This window comes from Mastigoproctus giganteus, chromosome 2 (assembly GCF_048544385.1).
Source record: "Mastigoproctus giganteus isolate SK-2022 chromosome 2, ASM4854438v1, whole genome shotgun sequence".
Taxonomy (NCBI): Eukaryota; Metazoa; Arthropoda; class Arachnida; order Uropygi; family Thelyphonidae; genus Mastigoproctus; species Mastigoproctus giganteus.
Window position 1 is genome coordinate 247556819 of NC_143576.1, and position 19248 is coordinate 247576066.

Consider the following 19248-nt stretch of genomic DNA (forward strand, 5'->3'; position numbering starts at 1 on the left):
CATGGTTTCCAGAAAATTAGCGTTCTTATCCGCAGATAAGAACGAAACATCAACTTCCATGAAGTACCTGCAGTGCCAATGATTCAGTTACTGTCAGTGTCATGTAGCGAGCTAAAGCCCCTAAAAAAGCGACCTAATTGAAATTGAGGAAAGACAGATGTAGGATAGACGTGAGAAAATTTGCCTTTAGCCAGCGGGTGGTTGGTTGCTGGAATAGACTTCCATCCCTTGTCGTGGAAGTTGATAGTCTAAATAAGTTTAAGGCTCAGCTGGACAGGTATTTCGAACGAACAGAGGGTGAGGTGGAAGTGGTTATTTTTTATTTTTTGGCTGATGCTGCATAAGCTTGCTTTCTTGCATCAAGTGCCCCTACTAATGCTAAAATGATCAAACTAATAGATTGTTATATCATTAAAGCTTAGATTTGTCTTCCCAAGAAAATCTTGGGCCCACCACTGAAGACAGTTCCATTCCACTAGCTGTTCAGTACTGAAACACTACTACTGCATGCTGATCACCTCCTGGATACTGCAATTAATCAAACACCTTGAGCTTTTACACTTATCACTACCATCTAGTGGTTCCTTTATCTGCAGATTGTTAATGTATGTATAATCACTGCTGATAATCAGATTAATAGTATTACTCCCTCTGCCTCAAACGCTGCTACAAATATTCACAGAAGTCTTGCTAGTATGCAAGTGATCAACCTCCAGTCATCTGGAAAGATATCTCATAAGACAGTACTTGATTTACTGGCCCACTATTTCTCTATACAGCAGTTTGGTATACCCATCACCAGGCCTATAACACTAATTTTTGCTTTCCCAGTGCATGTCACACCAAACTGACTCAACATTGCACTGGCCACCCATGTCAACTGGATGCACTGCTTTGATTGTTTAATCAACCACATAACCCCTCCTTACCCTGCTGTACACATTGTACTCCCTATATTCAAATTCCACATTTGTGACACCATGTCAATGATATCTCAAAAATGTCTGCATCCGATGTCTTGACCAGCAATTAATTTTATTTACTATGCTCCTAGCAGTGTTATACATGCACCTGTTCTTACTCTTACCCTAACATCGTCCATAAGTCCTTTAAATCCTTGCTTTCCAGACTGCTGCTCATTCGAATGGAAGCAGTGCAATCACTTTCACCTGTGTGCAGCTATTTTTAGTCTATTAGAATGTATCCCAAGCTAGCAGTTTTCCCACCCCACCTAACACTGCTTCCATAGAATCAGCAAGTGTTCTTGCACCCTTTCTATTAAAGGATCTCATCTGTTAACAAGCATAAGCCACACTAGAAAAAAATTCCTACTCCACGAGCCTTGCAGTCTCTCCAGAGACTGACTGACAAGTAATATTACTACCTATTGTCTGGGCAGAAGTGCAGGCACTTTCAAATTTAACCCTAACTGGCGATTTTCAACATTAACTCTCCATCAATGCAACAACTCACAGATCTACTCTTAATGTCATTATTGCCAATATGTATAACACTATCACCTTTGTGTCCTTAAAAGACGACAGCTGCTGTATAACATCAACTTTTACCTCTGGCAGAGATACCAACTCAAGAATGGTACTAAGTACTAATACTTCTCGTATTTGCGGTTTTCATAAAAAAAAATACCCTGGTAGAATTGCCACTATCCTTTTGCACAATATTTCCTCTTTCCTGAGGATAGTCGCCAACTAGCTCGTGGGACCAGCGCATTCTGCTTTGGTGTTTGCTGCTGCGTTGCCTGATGGCAAAATGCAAGTTCTAGGGTTGATGTGGGGAGCTGCAAGCCTGTTGGGTTCCAATTTAAATCGTCTTAGGGGATACAAATGTTCAAGCTATCATAAAGGTCCATAACGATGCTGAGTTAGCGCTTATTATCCTCACTTTTTACACGGAGCATACAAAGATCTTGGCAATATCATGTCCCATTCCTAATGCCTCTGCAAACAAACAAGCACTACATTTCATAAGGCTGTGATTCAAAAGGCAACAGCTCCCCTCTGTTCCCGAGTTATGGCACTCCATTACCTTGAGCCTTTTTCTTTGCTGCTTTGGAGGCACGATTTTGGTTCAAATTCAATATAATTTGAAATAAAGTTATCTAATGCAGTAATTACACTATGCCTGGTTGTGCTATGAAGTTTAAGTTGTTTTGTATCTCCTACAAAGTTGAGATTATGTTACGCTATACTCTTACGTTCGTGAAGTATTTATAATAGATAAGTTCTTTCGCCAATCTACATGATTCGAACTCGTGAGAATTCGATTTGCGATACTACGCACAGAGCGATTCAAAAATTAATACAGACAGAATGTTTTTTGGTACCCTTCTAAAATGTCTTTGTCTAAAGAGCGTGTAAAAATCACTCCTGGCCAGATCAGGAAGTTGTTGAAAGGTTTCAATGGAATTTAACAGGAGACATGGCAAGCACAGAACACACGCGGTACTGTTTCCAAACTTACTGAGAAGTTTGGAACGACTGAAGTTACTGATCAATCGAGAAGTGGTCGTCCACGAACATCCACTAATGAAGGCACACAACCGACATGCTGGCAGCGTTCGCAAAGAGTCCAAAAAAGCACACGATTGTTGTCTGCAGAAAGCAATGTCAACCAATTTAGTATCGTCTGCATCATGAAAAAGCAGAAATGGCATCAATACAAAATGGAAATGTTGCAGCATCTTAGTGAGTACCCCAGGATAAGTGGATTGAATTTTACGAATGAGCAGTAAACAAACTGAACGGCGACGCAAACTTCTCATCTGGTATCTTGTTCACTGATAAAGTGAATTTTTACGTTAACGGAGAAGTTAATCGCCATGGAGTGATACTACCCGCACTGGTTGAATCCCTCAAAGATGCAGGAAAACCGATGGTGTGGTGCGCGATATGGGGAAACAATTGTCGGACCAGTTTCCTTTGACAAATCTGAATGCTGAGGTGTACCTAAACATGCAAGACACGATCATGCAGTCCCTGCTAAACGAGCACGGAGAATTTCCGGCAAGACGGGGCACCACCCCCATTATGGTACCTGGGTGAGCCGTTGGTTGGGTCAGCACTTTCCGGCTTCTGGATTGGTCGCCGTGGTTCGGTGGAGTGGCCCACGAGATCCCCAGAACAGTCCACTTATTTGTGGGGGCACTTTAAGGTCATGGTGTACCAAGAAAAGATACGAAACATGAATTGCCTAAAGTGCAATTATGCGCATAACACCAGGTGTGTTAATGCAAGTTAAACATGAGTGAGAGACGCATCCGTATGCGTTTTTAAACTAATGGCAACCATGTAGAGCAGGTCTGGCCAACCTGTGGCCTGCCACCTTACTTTTTGCAGCCTGCCAGATGATTTTTATGCTACTGACTACATCAGTGGGAATCATTCATTAGCTGCACCAGGCACAATAAATAACGAGAATAATACTAGACCAGCTGTACTTTACCAAATCCCCACCACTCCTTCCCTTCTTCCAACCAGAAACTCATGGCATATGGAAGTACAGGCACTCCGACTTGTGTAAGGATTGCGTTCTGCAGAACCGAGTAAGTCGGAATTTCCCTAAAATGTTTATGCAGCTCTTGTAACTGTGCTCGCTGAATTTAATTGAAGCAAATAATAATTTCACGAACATGTAAATAGAATTTCTTCATTTTTTTATCTCATGCATAGGAAAAATTACAGAGTGTGCAATTACAAAGATTTCAAAATTATAAAAAAGGGAGGGGACAGGCATAACGTCAGCAAATTTTACTTTTCGAGCATAGTTGCCAGAATCAACGTCTCCAGCTGATAAGCATGCCGTTGCAGGGGTTGAGGGCTGTGGAAATTTTGAAGAGGTTTTCCAAACAATTTCTCTGCTACTGCAGAATAGGCACTTAAGCCAGGACACTGGTGACTTCACTGCATACTTTAGCGTTGTGGAAACCAGAGCGATGCTTGAACTTATTAAACCACACATTGCTTGCCACGAACTTGACTTGGGGTTCGCCGTACTTATCCTCAGGGACGCATTTACATATAAGCTAAACATGCTACAGCTTAGGGCCTTGCTCAATCTTAAATATTTTTAAGATTCTCACAGGCAAACTAAGAGAAAACCTCTTACATGTATTAGCTTAGGGCTACTACAAGTTTAAATCCAGGCATGCTTATTCTTAATATCTTCATAAATATTTCTTGAATATATGGCCATTAGACTCAGACACTTGCTTCTGAATCCAATTTTCCATCCATATTAACAGCTTTCCATCTTTGATGTTGCACCTGAGCGCTGATTTGTGATCACTGTTGAATCAGCGAGACCTAATTCCAGTGCAATAGATAATTGTCCTTAATTATCTATATTCATTTCTAAATAGTTAGCATTAGCATTTCATGCAAGAAAGCAAGCTTATGTAGCATCAGCCAAAAAAACCACTTCCACTTCACCCCTCTGTTTGTTCAAAATACCTGTCCAGCTGAGTCTTAAGCTTATTTAGGCTATCAACTTCCACGACAAGGGATGGAAGTCTGTTCCATCAACCAACCACCCGCTGGCTAAAGGCAAAATTCCGCATATCTATCCTACATCTGTCTTTCCTCAATTTAAATTTATGCCCTCTCAGGTGATTATTCTGAGCAAGAATCCCATCAGCACTGAGGCATGCTCAAACCATTCAAGGCCTTATACACCTCTATCAGATCACCTCACTGGTGCCTAGTCTCCAGACACTGTAATTTGCAAAACTTAAGCCTTTCTTCGTAAGAGCACCCCTTTGTTCCATTCACTAATCTTGTTGCCCTTCTCTGTACTTGTTCCAGCAGCTCTACATCCTTCTTGAAATGAGGCCTCCAGACTTGTATACAGTACTCTAGGTGTGGTCTGACCATTGGCTTATACAAGGAAATAATCACCTCCTTATCCCTTCTAGAAAAATTCCTATATATCATTGACAATACACCATGAGATACTCTTGCAGCCCGTCTGAACAACTCAGAACTTGATATCTGCCTGCACAACCACCCCCAGGTCCCTTTCATTCTCTACCACTGTCAGTGTAGTACCACTGAGTTGATACGTTGCTCTGGGGTTACTGTTTACCATGTGTAGTACTTTACATTTGTCAATGTTAAACTTCATTTGCCACCTCTCAGCCCATCTGCTCAACCTTTCCAGATCCTGTTGCAGCAGCATAATGTCAGTAGTGTCCTTGACAACCCTGCCTACCTTTGTATTGTCTGCAAACTTCGACATTAAGCTTGATATACCCTCTCAATATCATTTATGAATACAGAAAACAATAATGGACCCAACACTGAGCCCTGAGGGACTCCACTAATAACATTAGTCCATGACGAGCAGTGTCCATTGATTACCACTGTCTTCTCCCCCTCAGCCACCCCTTTATCCACAGCAGCAGTTTGCCTCCAATGTCACACTGCTCCAATTTGTGCAGCAGTCTTCCATGTGCAACAGTATCAAAAGCTTTTCTAAGATCCAAGTATATAATATCAAAGTTATTCCCTGCATCCAGTTCCTTTGTGACTGCATCATAGTATCCAATCAAATAGGACAGGCATGACTTCCCCTTAACAAAACCATGCTGTGTCCAAGCTATAGCTGAAGTCTTGTCTAAATGATCCTGCAGTGCTTTAACTAGTGCCTCCATTAATTTTCCTGGAACAGAAGTTAAACTCACAGGTCTATAATTACTTGTGTCAGCCTTTGATCCTCCTTTGTGAATTGGGGTGACATTTGCACATCTCCAGTCTATGGGTACCTCCCCTGAGTCCAAGGAAGCTCTCATAATTATGGCTAAGGGTTTGCTTACTTCCTTTGCTGCCTCCTTTAATATAACTGGATAGATCCCATCCACCATGGGTGCCTTTGTGTTTATCTTTAACAATTTCTCCTCCACTTTACTCTCAGTTATTACAAGATTCTCTAGCTTACTGCTAGAGTTGAATACACCTCTGGCTTTACCCTCACTAAATAACTCCTCATGTGAATGAGGATGCAAAATATTCATTTTAGTTTGTTAGCTACCTGAGCAGGATCATCAACAGTTGACCCATCAATAACAAGTGGACCAATCTGATTCATCCCCTTCCTTCTAGAGTTTACATAAGTAAAGAACTCTTTGCTGTTTTTCTTTGCATCCCTTGCCAAAAATTTCTCGTAGTCTGCCTAACCCCCTTTGTAACTTGGTTACAGATCAACTTTTATCTATCACAGGCTTCTGTGTCATGTGTTAATTTGTATGTATCCCATGCATGTTTCTTCTCTGCCATATGCCTCATTAGTTCATCTGACATCCATTTAGGCCTAAACCTTGAACAATATTTCTTAGTTGGTATGTAAAGCCTAGTAGCTTCCAAGATAAGTTCTTTGAATGCTTCCCATTTTGCATTTGCTGTTGGTAACATCAGTTGGTCCCACTGTATAGAATTTAAAGTCTCAGTCCATCATAGTTGCCTTTATGAAAGCAATAACCCTTTCCTTTATCCCTAATGGTAGTTACCTCTTTGAGTAAATCCCACTTCAGCACACTGTGATCACTGCCACCTAGTGGTTCATTTATCTGCAGATTTTTAATGCATGAAGAATCACTGCTGATAATCAAATCAAGAGTATTCCTCCCTCTAGTTGCCTCCTGAACATGCTGATGTAGAAAACAATCATCCAATAAATCCACAAAAGCCTTGCTAGTGTGTGTGTGACCAGCCCCCAAATTCCAGTCAATATCTGGGAAATTAAAATCTCCCATTATAAGGCTCTGATTTATTGGCCCACTATTTCCCTATACAGTTTCTTATTATACACATCAGAGTGATTAGGCCTATAGCACACTCCTACTCTCAATTTTGATCTCCCAATGCTTATGTCACACCAAACTGACTTGACACTGCACTGTCCAGCGATGTCCACTGGCTTCACTTCCTTGGATTTTATGTATTTCTTAACTAATAGCCTAACCCCTCCTCCCTTCCTTTCCAGTCTATCCTTTCTGTAGACGTTGTACTCCCCAAATTCCAGTTCTGCATTCCTTATCTGTGTAATACCACATCTGATATCCCAACAATATCTGCCTTTGTTGTTTTGAGCAATACCTCAAATTCATTTACTAAACTCCTAGCATTGGTGTACATGCAAGTATACATGCACCTGTTTCTATTCTTAGCTACCCTAACACAACCCATGTGTTTACTTGTGCTGCAATGACTCCCGGCAGTCTCGGAAATATCCTGCATCTTGTTTTTCAGGCTTCTGCTCATTCCAATAGAAGCAGTGCAAGAATCTTTCACCTCTGCCAGTGGCTACTGGTAATCTATTCGTCTTTGTCTCCCCCCAAGCTAGCAGTTTTCCAACCCACCTAACACTGCCTCAATAGCATCAGCAAATATTCTTGCACCTTTTCTATTTAAGTGTATCCCATCCCTGTAGAAGCAATCTCCTGTTAACAAGTACAGTCCAGGCTGAAAAAAAAATTCTAGTTTCCTATCCTATCACTGTCAATTCACAAGGAAAACAATTATTGCAATGCAAACTGATCCTTGGGAGGACCATAACACCCAATAGATCTATGTTGTGGACGAAGTAAAAATAAAGGGGAGAGACAGAAGAGTCAAAGCAAGACCAAAAGAATCTTCAGCATGAAATATGCCATTTGAAACTCAAGAGACCTGTGCAAGGCTACTCCTCCTGGCAGAATCCAAAGCAAGAATCCTGCGGCCGACCATCTGACTTGATACAAACACCACAACGAAGTTCCTGAAAATGATGAACTGGAATGACATCAGAACTAGTGCCACCTGGCTATCAAGTCTTGCACTTGAGATTTCTTTAAACCCTAATCCCTGGTGGGGAGAGACTCTCTTCCCCCTGGCCAACCCTATTTCCCTCTTGTGAGCCATGGGCATGCCCTACTGAAAAACCAGGGGTCACCTTCCCTATCGACCCCTCTGCTTCCTATTTCACCCCCCCAGGCTTTTGCCTCCCCACCCAAATCGGTCATGTCACAGTGATTAACCCTACATCACAATTCTTGCCCAACCCAACCCAATTAGACTTTATCAAAACCTAAAGTGTAAACCCAAAACAGTGCTAAAGCAAAAACCCAAATTTGCAATAAAACATCCTCGCGACTATTTATTTTTCTAATAGTTATTTTGGTCCTAGCCACTGAAATCCCAGGAAAGTAGGTGGCAGGACCTGCCAGAATACCGATTCAATCACTGATAACACCCGGCCGCCCTCCCCATCGAGGGTATTGGTAAAGTCGGGCCCCACTACGGGCCCGGCGGCTAACAGGCCGGATGAATAATGGGCACAACATACTACATATGTCCCACACTTAAATCTCTGGCTTGACCCATACAGAGAACATACATGGAGATGGGAGAAATCCCAGGAACCGTTAGACCCCCAACTACCAAATATCACTTGCACTTTCCGTCGGTCGCTTTCCCTTCATTGTAATAAGTAAATCGGAATGAAGAGATTCTGGAAGTGTTTCTTATGATTGAAGATTTCAGTCAAGGGAACATTTTACCATAACGTAAAAACCCACACAATTCCAGTTATCGGGATTATTGCAATAAGATCGCCTTGACTAATCGTTTATAATTAGATGCACTAACAGAAAAGCCTAATAAACTGGAAAGTGCAAATTTGTTTTATGGTAGTGACCGCCAGAAATGTTCTTTAGAAAAAGAACAAAGCCGTTCAAAATTTATTCTTATAAACAGAATATAACGATGAAAGCACTCAGTTATAAAAACTACCTTTTAGAGAGTTAAATAGCTTAGTTACATAGAGAAAATTAACTTTGAGGTCTTGGAACGAATTAACAAGTGTTATTGGGTTCAAACATTGAAGTTTTCACGATACTTTCATTTATTCCTACAGGATGCAAAATACGTTTCCACGATTTTAAGTTCACACCGGTCGGGGGGGGGGGGGGGAATTACGTAAGTCGAATATTGCTTAAGTCGGGAAGTGCCTGTAATTGATTTACAGTGCAACAATGAATTAAAATATTCACGCCACATCAAAAGTCTACTTTTACAAAACGTATGTGAGAGCGAAAAAGTATCCCAAATCAAGATTTTCTACACAAATTTAGCACCTTCAGATCCACATAAGTTTGAAACTTTTCAAAAATGAAATTTATAAAAATTAAATCTCAAGCATCAATAATAGATGAAGATCAATTTAGATGTGCAATTACCAAATATTGCAGTTGATTTAAAAAAGTGATCGCAAAGAAAAAAAAACTCATGTAGATATAATAAAAATGAATGAATAAAATAAATTATGGCATTTTTTTACGTGCGGCCCGCAGAACGATTTGGGTTGGCCAGGCCTGATGTAGAGCATGTTTTGTGAATAAAGTGACACTGCTAAAAAAGCGCGACCATTTTCCCTATATATGGAGGAGGCTTTTGAACCACCCTGTATCCAGGGATGGCCAACAAGTCGATCGCAGTTTTAATTTCGGTCGATCACGACGAATTTTAAATATTAAAGTAGATTAGTCAATCTAAGTATTAGTCTCACTCCATTGAACCACGTGACTACTCATGTCGACGCGCAGCCCAAAATGATGAATTCCGATTTTGAGTTACTACTGTACCATCCACGAAGAGTTAACCAGAAAAAATTAAATACTAAGTGTTATGGACATTGCTTTCAAAATCGTGAATTCCAGAGGGCAATCTAATCAAAGGAGACTTTTCAAAATACAACTATGAAAATGAACCAGTTCTGATATTACACATGTGAGCTGGTTGAGTCGGAATAAGTTTCTACAGATTTCGAAATTTGCTGAATGAAATTAAAGTTGTTGATCAAAGGAGATTATCAGCAGCTACAAGATACGGAGTGTGATCTGGCTTTCTGGCAGATTTTGCCAGTAAATTAAGTGATTGAATTTTTAATTACAAGGGGGAAAAATGGTGACATGCTTAGTTTTTGTACATTAAATTTTTGGCAATGGCTAAGGATCTCAAAGAAATGATTTTGCAAATATGCAATACCATTTGCAAAAACATCCTGTTTTTGAATTTAATATTGAAATATTTCTGAAATTAAGTTGTGAATGATTTTGAAATCATCGTTCGATATGTTTACCCTTTAATGTCGACTTAGATACGAAACAAATTGCAGAAAAATCTGCCGATATTTCACATGGAGAAAATATTAGCTGAAAATGAAATTAATACATTGCGAAACGATCTTCCTAAAAGCCAGATAAAAAAACAAGACTTTTGGAAATGTTTGCCAAGAAAAGTACCCAAATGTAAAAAAAATGCAGAACTTAAATTCCTGTTTTGGTTCCACATATCTGTGATTCGACCTTTTCGTATTTGAAACAAAGAATCGCTCTACTCTTAGGGACAGAAGATTCTTTACGGTTGGCCTTACCACAGTATATCCCCGATTTTGAAAGCTTGGCAGATGACAAACTTCAAATTAAAACGTATGAATTTAAAGAATTGAATTGTACTTAATTTTAAATTTATTAGCAAAATTTTAATGTTGATTAACTTTTAACCATGTGTAATGAAATTCTTGAGATGGTAGATCGCGGCACATTTTGAAATAAAGTAGATCGCATCACAAATTAAGTTCGCCACCCCTGATCTATACACAATCACCGATACTAGCTTTAGTACGTTGCGGACTACGTGATAAAGTTAAAAGGATCTCCTTCTGCCGGCATAGTGTTGTAACGATAAAAACATTCAAATTTTGCCACTGTTTTAGTATTGATATAGGAGCTACTTAAGAGCTTTCTACGTAGCTTTGTAATCAGTATTTCAAGAAGATTAAGCTATAATTTATACGTATTTTAACAACTTAAGCAATTATAGCGGCCACGTAGAGAACAAACACACCAAATCATGGAATTACAAATAAATGCTACACTAATTTTAAATAAGTTACAGAAAAATTTCAAATCAATAAATAGTTCCACTTAGTGGCTTCCGAAAAAGTGCCAAAAAATTAAATTCCGATTTAAAATTTCAAGGTTATTTGTAGTTAAGGAAATAATTTGTAGTTAAGGAAACTACAAAAAAAAAACGAAGCTGAAGGAATTTAGTTAAAATTTAAAAGCATTTTTCATAACTATTTACCAAATATTTCCAGATGAGTAGGTTAGTCTTCGTATAACATCAGCGAGCAATAGTCTACTTTTTGGCAAAAGTGAGTTCCCTAACTTTGTGACAGCGAACTACCAACTCGAACGTAAAGTAGTTGTTTTACTCTATTATTATTAGCTATATTGTGCTAGGAAGCCCGAGGCTTATGCCGCACCAGCCAAAAAAAAAAAATACCCAAGTTACCCTGAGAGAGAGAGAGAGAGAAGAGAGAGTCAGAAGTAGAAGGAAATCACCAAGAAAGCAAAGAGAAGAATGATGAAATCCAGCTCAGGACCCTGGGTGTGCCAAGCCCATACTCACCAGATGTGAGCCCTTTGATGTTAAATATCGAAGATTCCTTAGGCATGTAATCGGCTCCACTGTAGCCAATTACCCCAAATTCAGCTGAAAAACGAAATCCGTATAAGAATATTATCCGATCGTATCTTACTAAAGATCCTCAGCAAATTGCTTTGTCAGCTTAGTACTGGGCACCAATGAAAATTTATGGGTGTTAAATCCCATAAAAAGGGAAGTGGGACAGTAACATGCATTACGAGGTTTCACCCTATCTCGTATATGAAATAGAATCTAGATACCAACTGTTTCATTCCCTTCTTTCTAGTGCAGTATTTTTCAACCGGGGTGCCACGTAATTTGGGTTTAAGTTACTTAATTTTTAAATTAAAGTATTTATTTTATTATAGAATGGTGTACAGTATCCATTTACGTCATCTTTAATTTTGTGGTGATCTATAATTGGTTTATTTAATAACTCTACAAATAAGATTATTTACCGTAAGTAAATGTAATACTAATTGTAATTTTCTTTACAATAAGATTTTTAATATTATATATACAGAGTAACAGAGAATCGGACTAACTTTAGTGTGAATGATAGGTGCTCACTTGTTAATCTCGCCCTAGGAAGTTGTCTTCAGGAGTGAAAATATACCTGCTCGCAGAAGAATGTACAGTACTACCAAACAGTTAAGGTTCTCGCAGGAAACATGCGCATTTGAACAGTGTCTTGGCAAATAAGAATAAGTCAGGAACACCAACTTCACTAGACTTCTTTTAGCACTTTGAATGTTACTTTATGAATCTGATTCGGGCCGTACTTGGAGATGTGGCCCGCATGCGGCTCGCGTGTTTGACACCTCTGCTGTAAAATCCTGTTTAACAAACAGAGACCATGATGCGAAAAATTCTGCCCCATATTGACAAGGCTTTATTTACTGCCCCATATCTTGTTGTAAACGAAACGGGGAGTAAATGACGGTCGAGCTAAAAGGAAATTATGACCGATCATATGAGCGGTCAGCGTTTCTTTTAAATGTCTTTCATAAGGTTAAAAAATTGATTATAGCAGGGAGAAGTTCATTTTAAACACTAATATTTTGCTCCGATTTGTTGCTCATTAATATAATTATTTTTTACGATATTAAAATACACGTTATATTCTTTTTATTTTGAGTAAATATTACCTGAACACGGTGAAATTAATGTCCTGGTCAATCTCAGGAGTGCAGTAACATACGCAGTTTGATGGACTGTGGTTCAAGCCCACGTGCCAGATTGTCTTAATTTTCGTAGTGGATTCTTGATCGTGCTAGATGTTATGACTTTTAGGAGCATTAGCAACTAATGCCATATTGCTCCGGAGATATGCGGTGGTCATTCCCTGACCTTTCCGCATCCTCCGTATTTGGCGGGCACGGGCTTGAACCCCGGTCAAATCACGAAGCGTGTGCTACGCACTGCTGCTCCTGCCCACCCACCTGGCTATGGAGGAGCCAATCTTGCTAGAGTCGAGACTTAAATGGTAGTGGACATTAAAACCCTGCTTAAGTGTTCCCTTGTCGCTGATATGCATCCTTCAGGATCTGAATTTCTCCAAGTCAACTACCCAGGAAGAATATTCCAATGATCAGGTCTGGCTAAAGGAAAACGTGCAATCTAGCTTATAATAATTGTTTCCCCCCCACACACACACCAAGTCGGAATTTATACTCAGAGGCACCACTGTCTTTAATATACCTTAGATTTTACCTTTATTCGTTTTATTGCTCCCTAGAGGAAGCAGAATCTGATTCTGCTAAGGCACCCACCAATTTATTGGTAGCAGGAGAAAAAGGTAGCTAATTCAGTGTTGACCTAGATCAGGGGCAGGAAACCTTTAAGAGGCGGGCCAAATAAAATTTACACGTGGGTAAGATTTAAATTTCCAAAATTTAGGATTATTAAGATGTAATGAAAAAAATTGTCATAATCAGTTCTGTTATTTACTCGTACATAAAATTATTAATAAGAAAAACTAAATCCAAATTACAATTATAGTAACAAAATAACAATTCTGTTTTATGGTGTAGCCATTCTAATAAAAAATTGGGTTAGACTCCAGATTATGGGTACACCTCCGGCGGAAGTGGCTTTTTTTGCTCGAATCCGTCCCGAATTACTGGCGTAACAACCTTTATTCATTAGCTAAAAATGAAAGTATTAAAAATGCCACTTTTGGTTCGAATCCGTCCCGAATTTGGCCATGCCGTAACAAGGTGTACCCATAATCTGGAATTCAGCCAGAAAGTTGCTATTATGGTGTTCGATCTTATCGCACGCTATGCAATCTTTAAATATTCATAGACAAAAAAAAATTAAATCAAAATTAATTTTAAAGAATTTATACAATTCTTAATAATCTTAGGTTTTAAATTATGCATTGCGATAGGTTTCGATAAATACCTTCATAAAAATAAAATGGTGAATCTTCTCCAAATTTACTTTTATCCGTCGATATTATTCACTGACATTTTCAGTTAAAACGCATGATACGCATGCAGTGCAATCACATTCTGCAGAGCAGTCCTGAAACCACTACTGAATACGTGCAGGCCTATGCCTGCTTACCAGTGTTGCCAAAAGCTATACAGTACTTACCATTTGGCAACACTGCTGCTTAATCGAGTCTTAATATAAATGGCACAAATTCAAATGATTCATTAGACGTGGTGCAAATAAAGATGTTTAACAATAACAGCTAATAAGAATTACAATAAACAATTTCATGATTATTCGGCGGGCCATTTATTATATAAATTTTGGAAACTACAGCGGACCGGAGGTCGCCCACCTACCTCCCTAACGAGGCAAGGCTTTTGTTGAGTGATGAGTTAAGTGACTGGGGTTCAAGCTCGGGTGACTACTGAATGTCAATTTATTCTTTATTATATGAATAGATGTTATCTGGTTGTATAAACAGAAAACTTAGTCTTAATTTAATTTCCCCGGGTGTGGCTGACCGTACAAAGGCAGTGGGAAAATAAACTAACGAGACTTGAGTCTGCAGCTGACAAATTTACGCATTGTTCCATTAATTACAATACTTTTTGGCTCGTTTGTTTTACATATTTCTATATTATTAGGATGTAGTTGCAACGTAATTTATTTATCAAGACATTCAGTACTAGTTCGCAGTATTTAATAAACCCCGGGGCTCACATCTGCTGAGTATGGGCTTGGCACACCCAGGGTCCTGAGCTGGATATCATCATTCTTCTTTCTTGGCGATTCCCTTCTACTTTTAACTGTCTCTCTCAGGGTAACTTGGGAACTTGTTTTTTCCTGGTGCAGTATAAGCACCAGGCTTCCTTGCACCATATGGCTATTGATAATAAAAAAATCATAATAATTTAACCTGGCACATCAAAACGGAAATAAAGAAACCCGGAAGTAGAATGGACTTTAATCTATGCAAACTTGACATTCCTTTATACGATGCTTGCAGAACTTGCCTTCTATTAGATAGCACGTGGTCACTGACAACACTCGAAAGTTATTCGATGTGAGCTGCATGTGGCATAGGAAACCAGCTTTTCGCTATATTAAGACACTTGATAACAGTACAATAACGCAAGTCTTAAATTCTGCTATGAGAATCAAGACTACTGAAAAAAAATTGCTATAGTGCCACTTTTACCACGTGAGTTTTAAGCTTTTAGTCCAAAGCCCTATACATTTGAAGTGACGTTTCAGGCAACTTACCGCCGCCTATCATCCGACCACACTGGCTCCTGTGTGCACAACAGGTTTTGGTAGCATCGGCAGACAGTAGCCAATGTAGGTCTGATGATAGGCAGCGCAACTTGCCTGAAATGTCGTCTCAAGTGTATAGGGGTGAGGTCTGCCAGCTTAAACTTATTTCGCGTGGTAAGCGGTTATTACAATTTTGGGAAAATTATACAAGACAAACTGATTTGTGAATTATCCATGCGATCTAAGTCTCGCTGCCAGCAAAATCAGATTAAAGAACAAAAGCAATGTTTACAAATGCTAATTTCAGTTTGTGCTTATATAATTTATTGATTTGTGCTCCTCTACCACTAGAGATCTAGTTATAAAATCCGCACAGTTTTAAAATCAAGTACCTCAGTTTCTAAGAATACAGGATTTTAGATTGTTTGCACTGTGGTATTGCGAAAAAGTGATAGCAGGTATCGCACCGACCCATTTTGAGTTGAAGATTTAGTCCTGGGAGTAATTTATCGTTTTTAGTATGCAGTACTTATGCCACCAATTCGGGACGGATTCAATATATTGTATATATTAGGAAACCGTTTTACGTATGAATCCGACCGAATTTGTGGTCTAAAATAACCTTCAGTTAGTTCAAAATGAAAATCTGTTAACTTTAGAGTACGGGGCCGACTGCTCCTTGAGAGCACAAGTGATTGACCGGCATAATTCCTCTCAGCGCTTTTTAGAGTTAATGTAAACCTCCCCCGACGCAGTTTTAAAATTGCAAAAAAGTTCCCGATTTTAAAACAGCAGAGGAATAAGCTATATGATGAAGAGGTAGGAGCTTGCAATCACTGCGAGGAAAGCAATGAGTAAGAGGGCCTGTTAACCATTGCTCAGGGAAAGGGTCGATAGGAAGGGGTTCAAGATTATAAACACGAACCAAAATTTTGCCTTGAATAGTCCAGCGCCAATAGGGAGAGGCGCGCGGATGCATAAGTACACGTGCCTTGAGTGACGGGGTTTCAAGTCCGTGACAGCTGAATACGGTGCTGTTTCTTGTATTCTGTCTATCTTGTGAACTCTTGACTGTTTAGTCGTACCGGAGTATAAAACGGAAAATTTATTTTTATTTTATTGTAGACTTTTGCATCTTATTCCTGCCGGCTGTACTCTTGCAAAACTGCATTCACGCCAACGCAAAAGTGGCAGCCAATCATTGCGGAGCTAGACGCGTCTGTCATTCATTGTCCCAAAGAGCCATGGGTGGAGGCCTTGTACTGAAGACAAATTTGTCAGATTATCATATTTCGAACATCGAAACAGTGGCCGGAAGGAAGTAACATCGCACAGTATCAGAAGCAAGTCACTCAACTATCATGATAATGGGGGGGGGGGGAACTACAACTTTTTCAATCAACCCCCACCACCCAAAAGATTTGGCTACTTTATAAACATTTTAGATTTGTTAAAAAACATGCAAATTATTCTATTTGTTATTGAAGCAAAAAAAAAAAGTCACATATAAACATTAAGAGTTCAAGGGATTCAGTTTAATTTCAATTCGGCTCCTAGTTATTTAAATGCGACCTTTAGTTGTTGGAGTAGTTTCACCGAACAGGTGTCGAGGTATTTCCTGACCAGTGTGGACACTAATGCAGTAAAGCATTTCACAATTATTTCCACTTCAATAAAGGCGGACTCAGTCTCGCTGTTTTTCATTATGCCACGTATTCTTCTGAGTAAAGATTCACTTGATCTTTAAGTTATGCATATGATCCTTAAGTTAAAATGTCGAGCCGGCAGAGCAAATTCTGTTGATTTAATCAAATCAACCGATGATGGCAATCAACTTGAAAGTGGGATTTTCGCCATCCCGTTTAAAGTAGAGGGAAGGAGGATTTGCATTGGTAAATCAGGCCTGTCCCCACCCAAATCGGGTTATTGTTTATACTGCGGCACAGTTGCCAACGTTTTGTTTATTAAAGCGGTCCCAGCCAACATTACTTCATAGGTAGATCAGAGATTTAACGGTCAATTAACCGACATATGGACGTGGACTAGTAAAGGATGTCACCAAAAATATTGGTTAATATGCACATTTTGTACTGTAACTACAACTTCATGTACAGCCAAAAATATAAAATGTAGTTTAATTTCGGGCCGTCCCTATTTACTGGGATCTACTCTTACTGACCAGCAATTGCGATTCACTTATTTACTATTCAGACCTGCTTTTTCCACCCTCGCGCCATGCAAACTTTGAGTAGTACTTACAAATCAGAACGTCAGTCTCTTTCGAGAGACTACCACTTATAATAAACAAGTTAGGCTTTACAATCTGGTACCCCTTCCGATTGAAGGTTGCAAGTAGCAGTGGTTGACATGTCTAGCCAGTTATGGTTAGTCTTAGGGTGTTTAAAATCGGAGAGTTAGATTTTAAAACAGCAGGGGGAACTAACCACTAAGACTAATCATAGCGGGCTAGACATGTCAATCACTGCTCCTCGGAACGATCGGTTAGTCTTCAAATACGAAGAGTACGACTGCTAGGCAAGCATTAGTCATACAAGTATGCAACAAAACGAGTTTTAAATTAGGTGAATTTACCCCCCCCCCCCGGGTGCAGTTTACAAGTGCTACCTTGCTGATACATTTTGAAGTTACGATATTCGCTTATAACGCCTAATAATTAAACAGTTAATTTCCTCAACTTTTTAGGCTACGCAAGCAGGGTAACTTGCCAGCATGGCAAAAAGCATAAGGAGAAACAAATTTCAGATTACAAAAGCAGAAGCTGAAAATCTGCCCCACTCACGAAAGTGCAAAGTTCATGCTTCACTAGAATAGCTTGAACAAGTGAAATGAGTTGCACTCAAACACAAATAGAAAACTTACCATCCTTACAGATGGATAAGCACACAAGGTGCTCGAAGTAATTTGATTTTGTTACTTTCCTAAACCGGCCAGAGGAAACCGGATCTCCTAACGGCGTGATTTCAATTATCTACGCTTCCAATCGCGCATTTGAGATCGCAGTTACCTTTACTTCCACCATCTTCGAAATACAGTTCCCAAAAGGAAATATTACACAAAAACGCGATCTTGATCAGCATAAACGAAGATCACACTTCAGTTACTACGAATAACTTAGCGAAATTTTATGGCGAATATTTGAATTATTAATCTTAAACCCTCATATTCTTTGAACGACTGTCATTATAAACTCAACTCAAAGCCATGCCAATCAAAAATCAATTCAGTCTTATAAGTAACGCATAACTTTATCTGTTAAATTCAACAATCTTACTATAAATAATAATCAAATTTTCATCCAATGTACTCACCATAACAAAAACAACCCAACAAAACCAAGGAAAGTTCCACCAGTCACACAATAAAACCAACCACCACAAAATCCGCCGCAATTTCTCATTTTATACAAATATTTTGCACGATAAGCCCTAGTGGACAAGACCAGAAACTAAAAGCATAGATACACAATTTAATTTAAAAAAAAAAAGTTAAAAACAATAATTATTAATTTTTTACATAAAATTGTTTGTAAACAACTTTTGAAAAAAATATAAAAACTTATGAATATTCTAGTGAATTTACTATTTCGTTATAATATAGCTACACTCCATTCAATTACAGCGCATGTATAACACAAAAAAAGTGTTTGTAAGGATAATAAAGAAGGAACAAATTATGAGTAATAAGTTAATAACTTACCGCGATGAAAAAAGAATAATTAAAATAAAAAAGGAAATTCTGATTATACTGTACTATATTATTTACACGATGATGTCATTGTTATCAGGGACTTATGTTGATATATATTGGCTACTTGAACCCAGAAACAACAACAACAACAACAACAAAAAAAAAAAAACTACCCTGTGTTTCACTCCTCACACAGAGGCTCCGATCTAGCTGATCTTTGAATTTCCTCAAGCTGTCAATTGCTCATTGGGGTAACTTAATTTACTATCCCCTCTCAGAATTCAATCAGATCTCCTCTAAGATATTTAGTTACCTAACGGCCTGTCTCTGCTGCCCAGAGCACGGCATGTCTGCCTGGATC

General features: G+C 39.0%; 1 protein-coding gene across 1 annotated transcript in view; it reads right to left on the minus strand.

Annotated features, from left to right (window-relative positions):
• LOC150090353 (uncharacterized) overlaps positions 1-18581 on the minus strand; it is a 92475-nt gene extending 73894 nt beyond the window's left edge. The window contains exon 1 of the mRNA XM_090369085.1: positions 18509-18581. Coding sequence (XP_090225211.1) covers positions 18509-18511 — 3 coding nt within the window. The 5' untranslated portion in view covers positions 18512-18581. The remainder of the gene's footprint in view (positions 1-18508) is intronic.
• Positions 18582-19248: the final 667 nt, after the last annotated feature.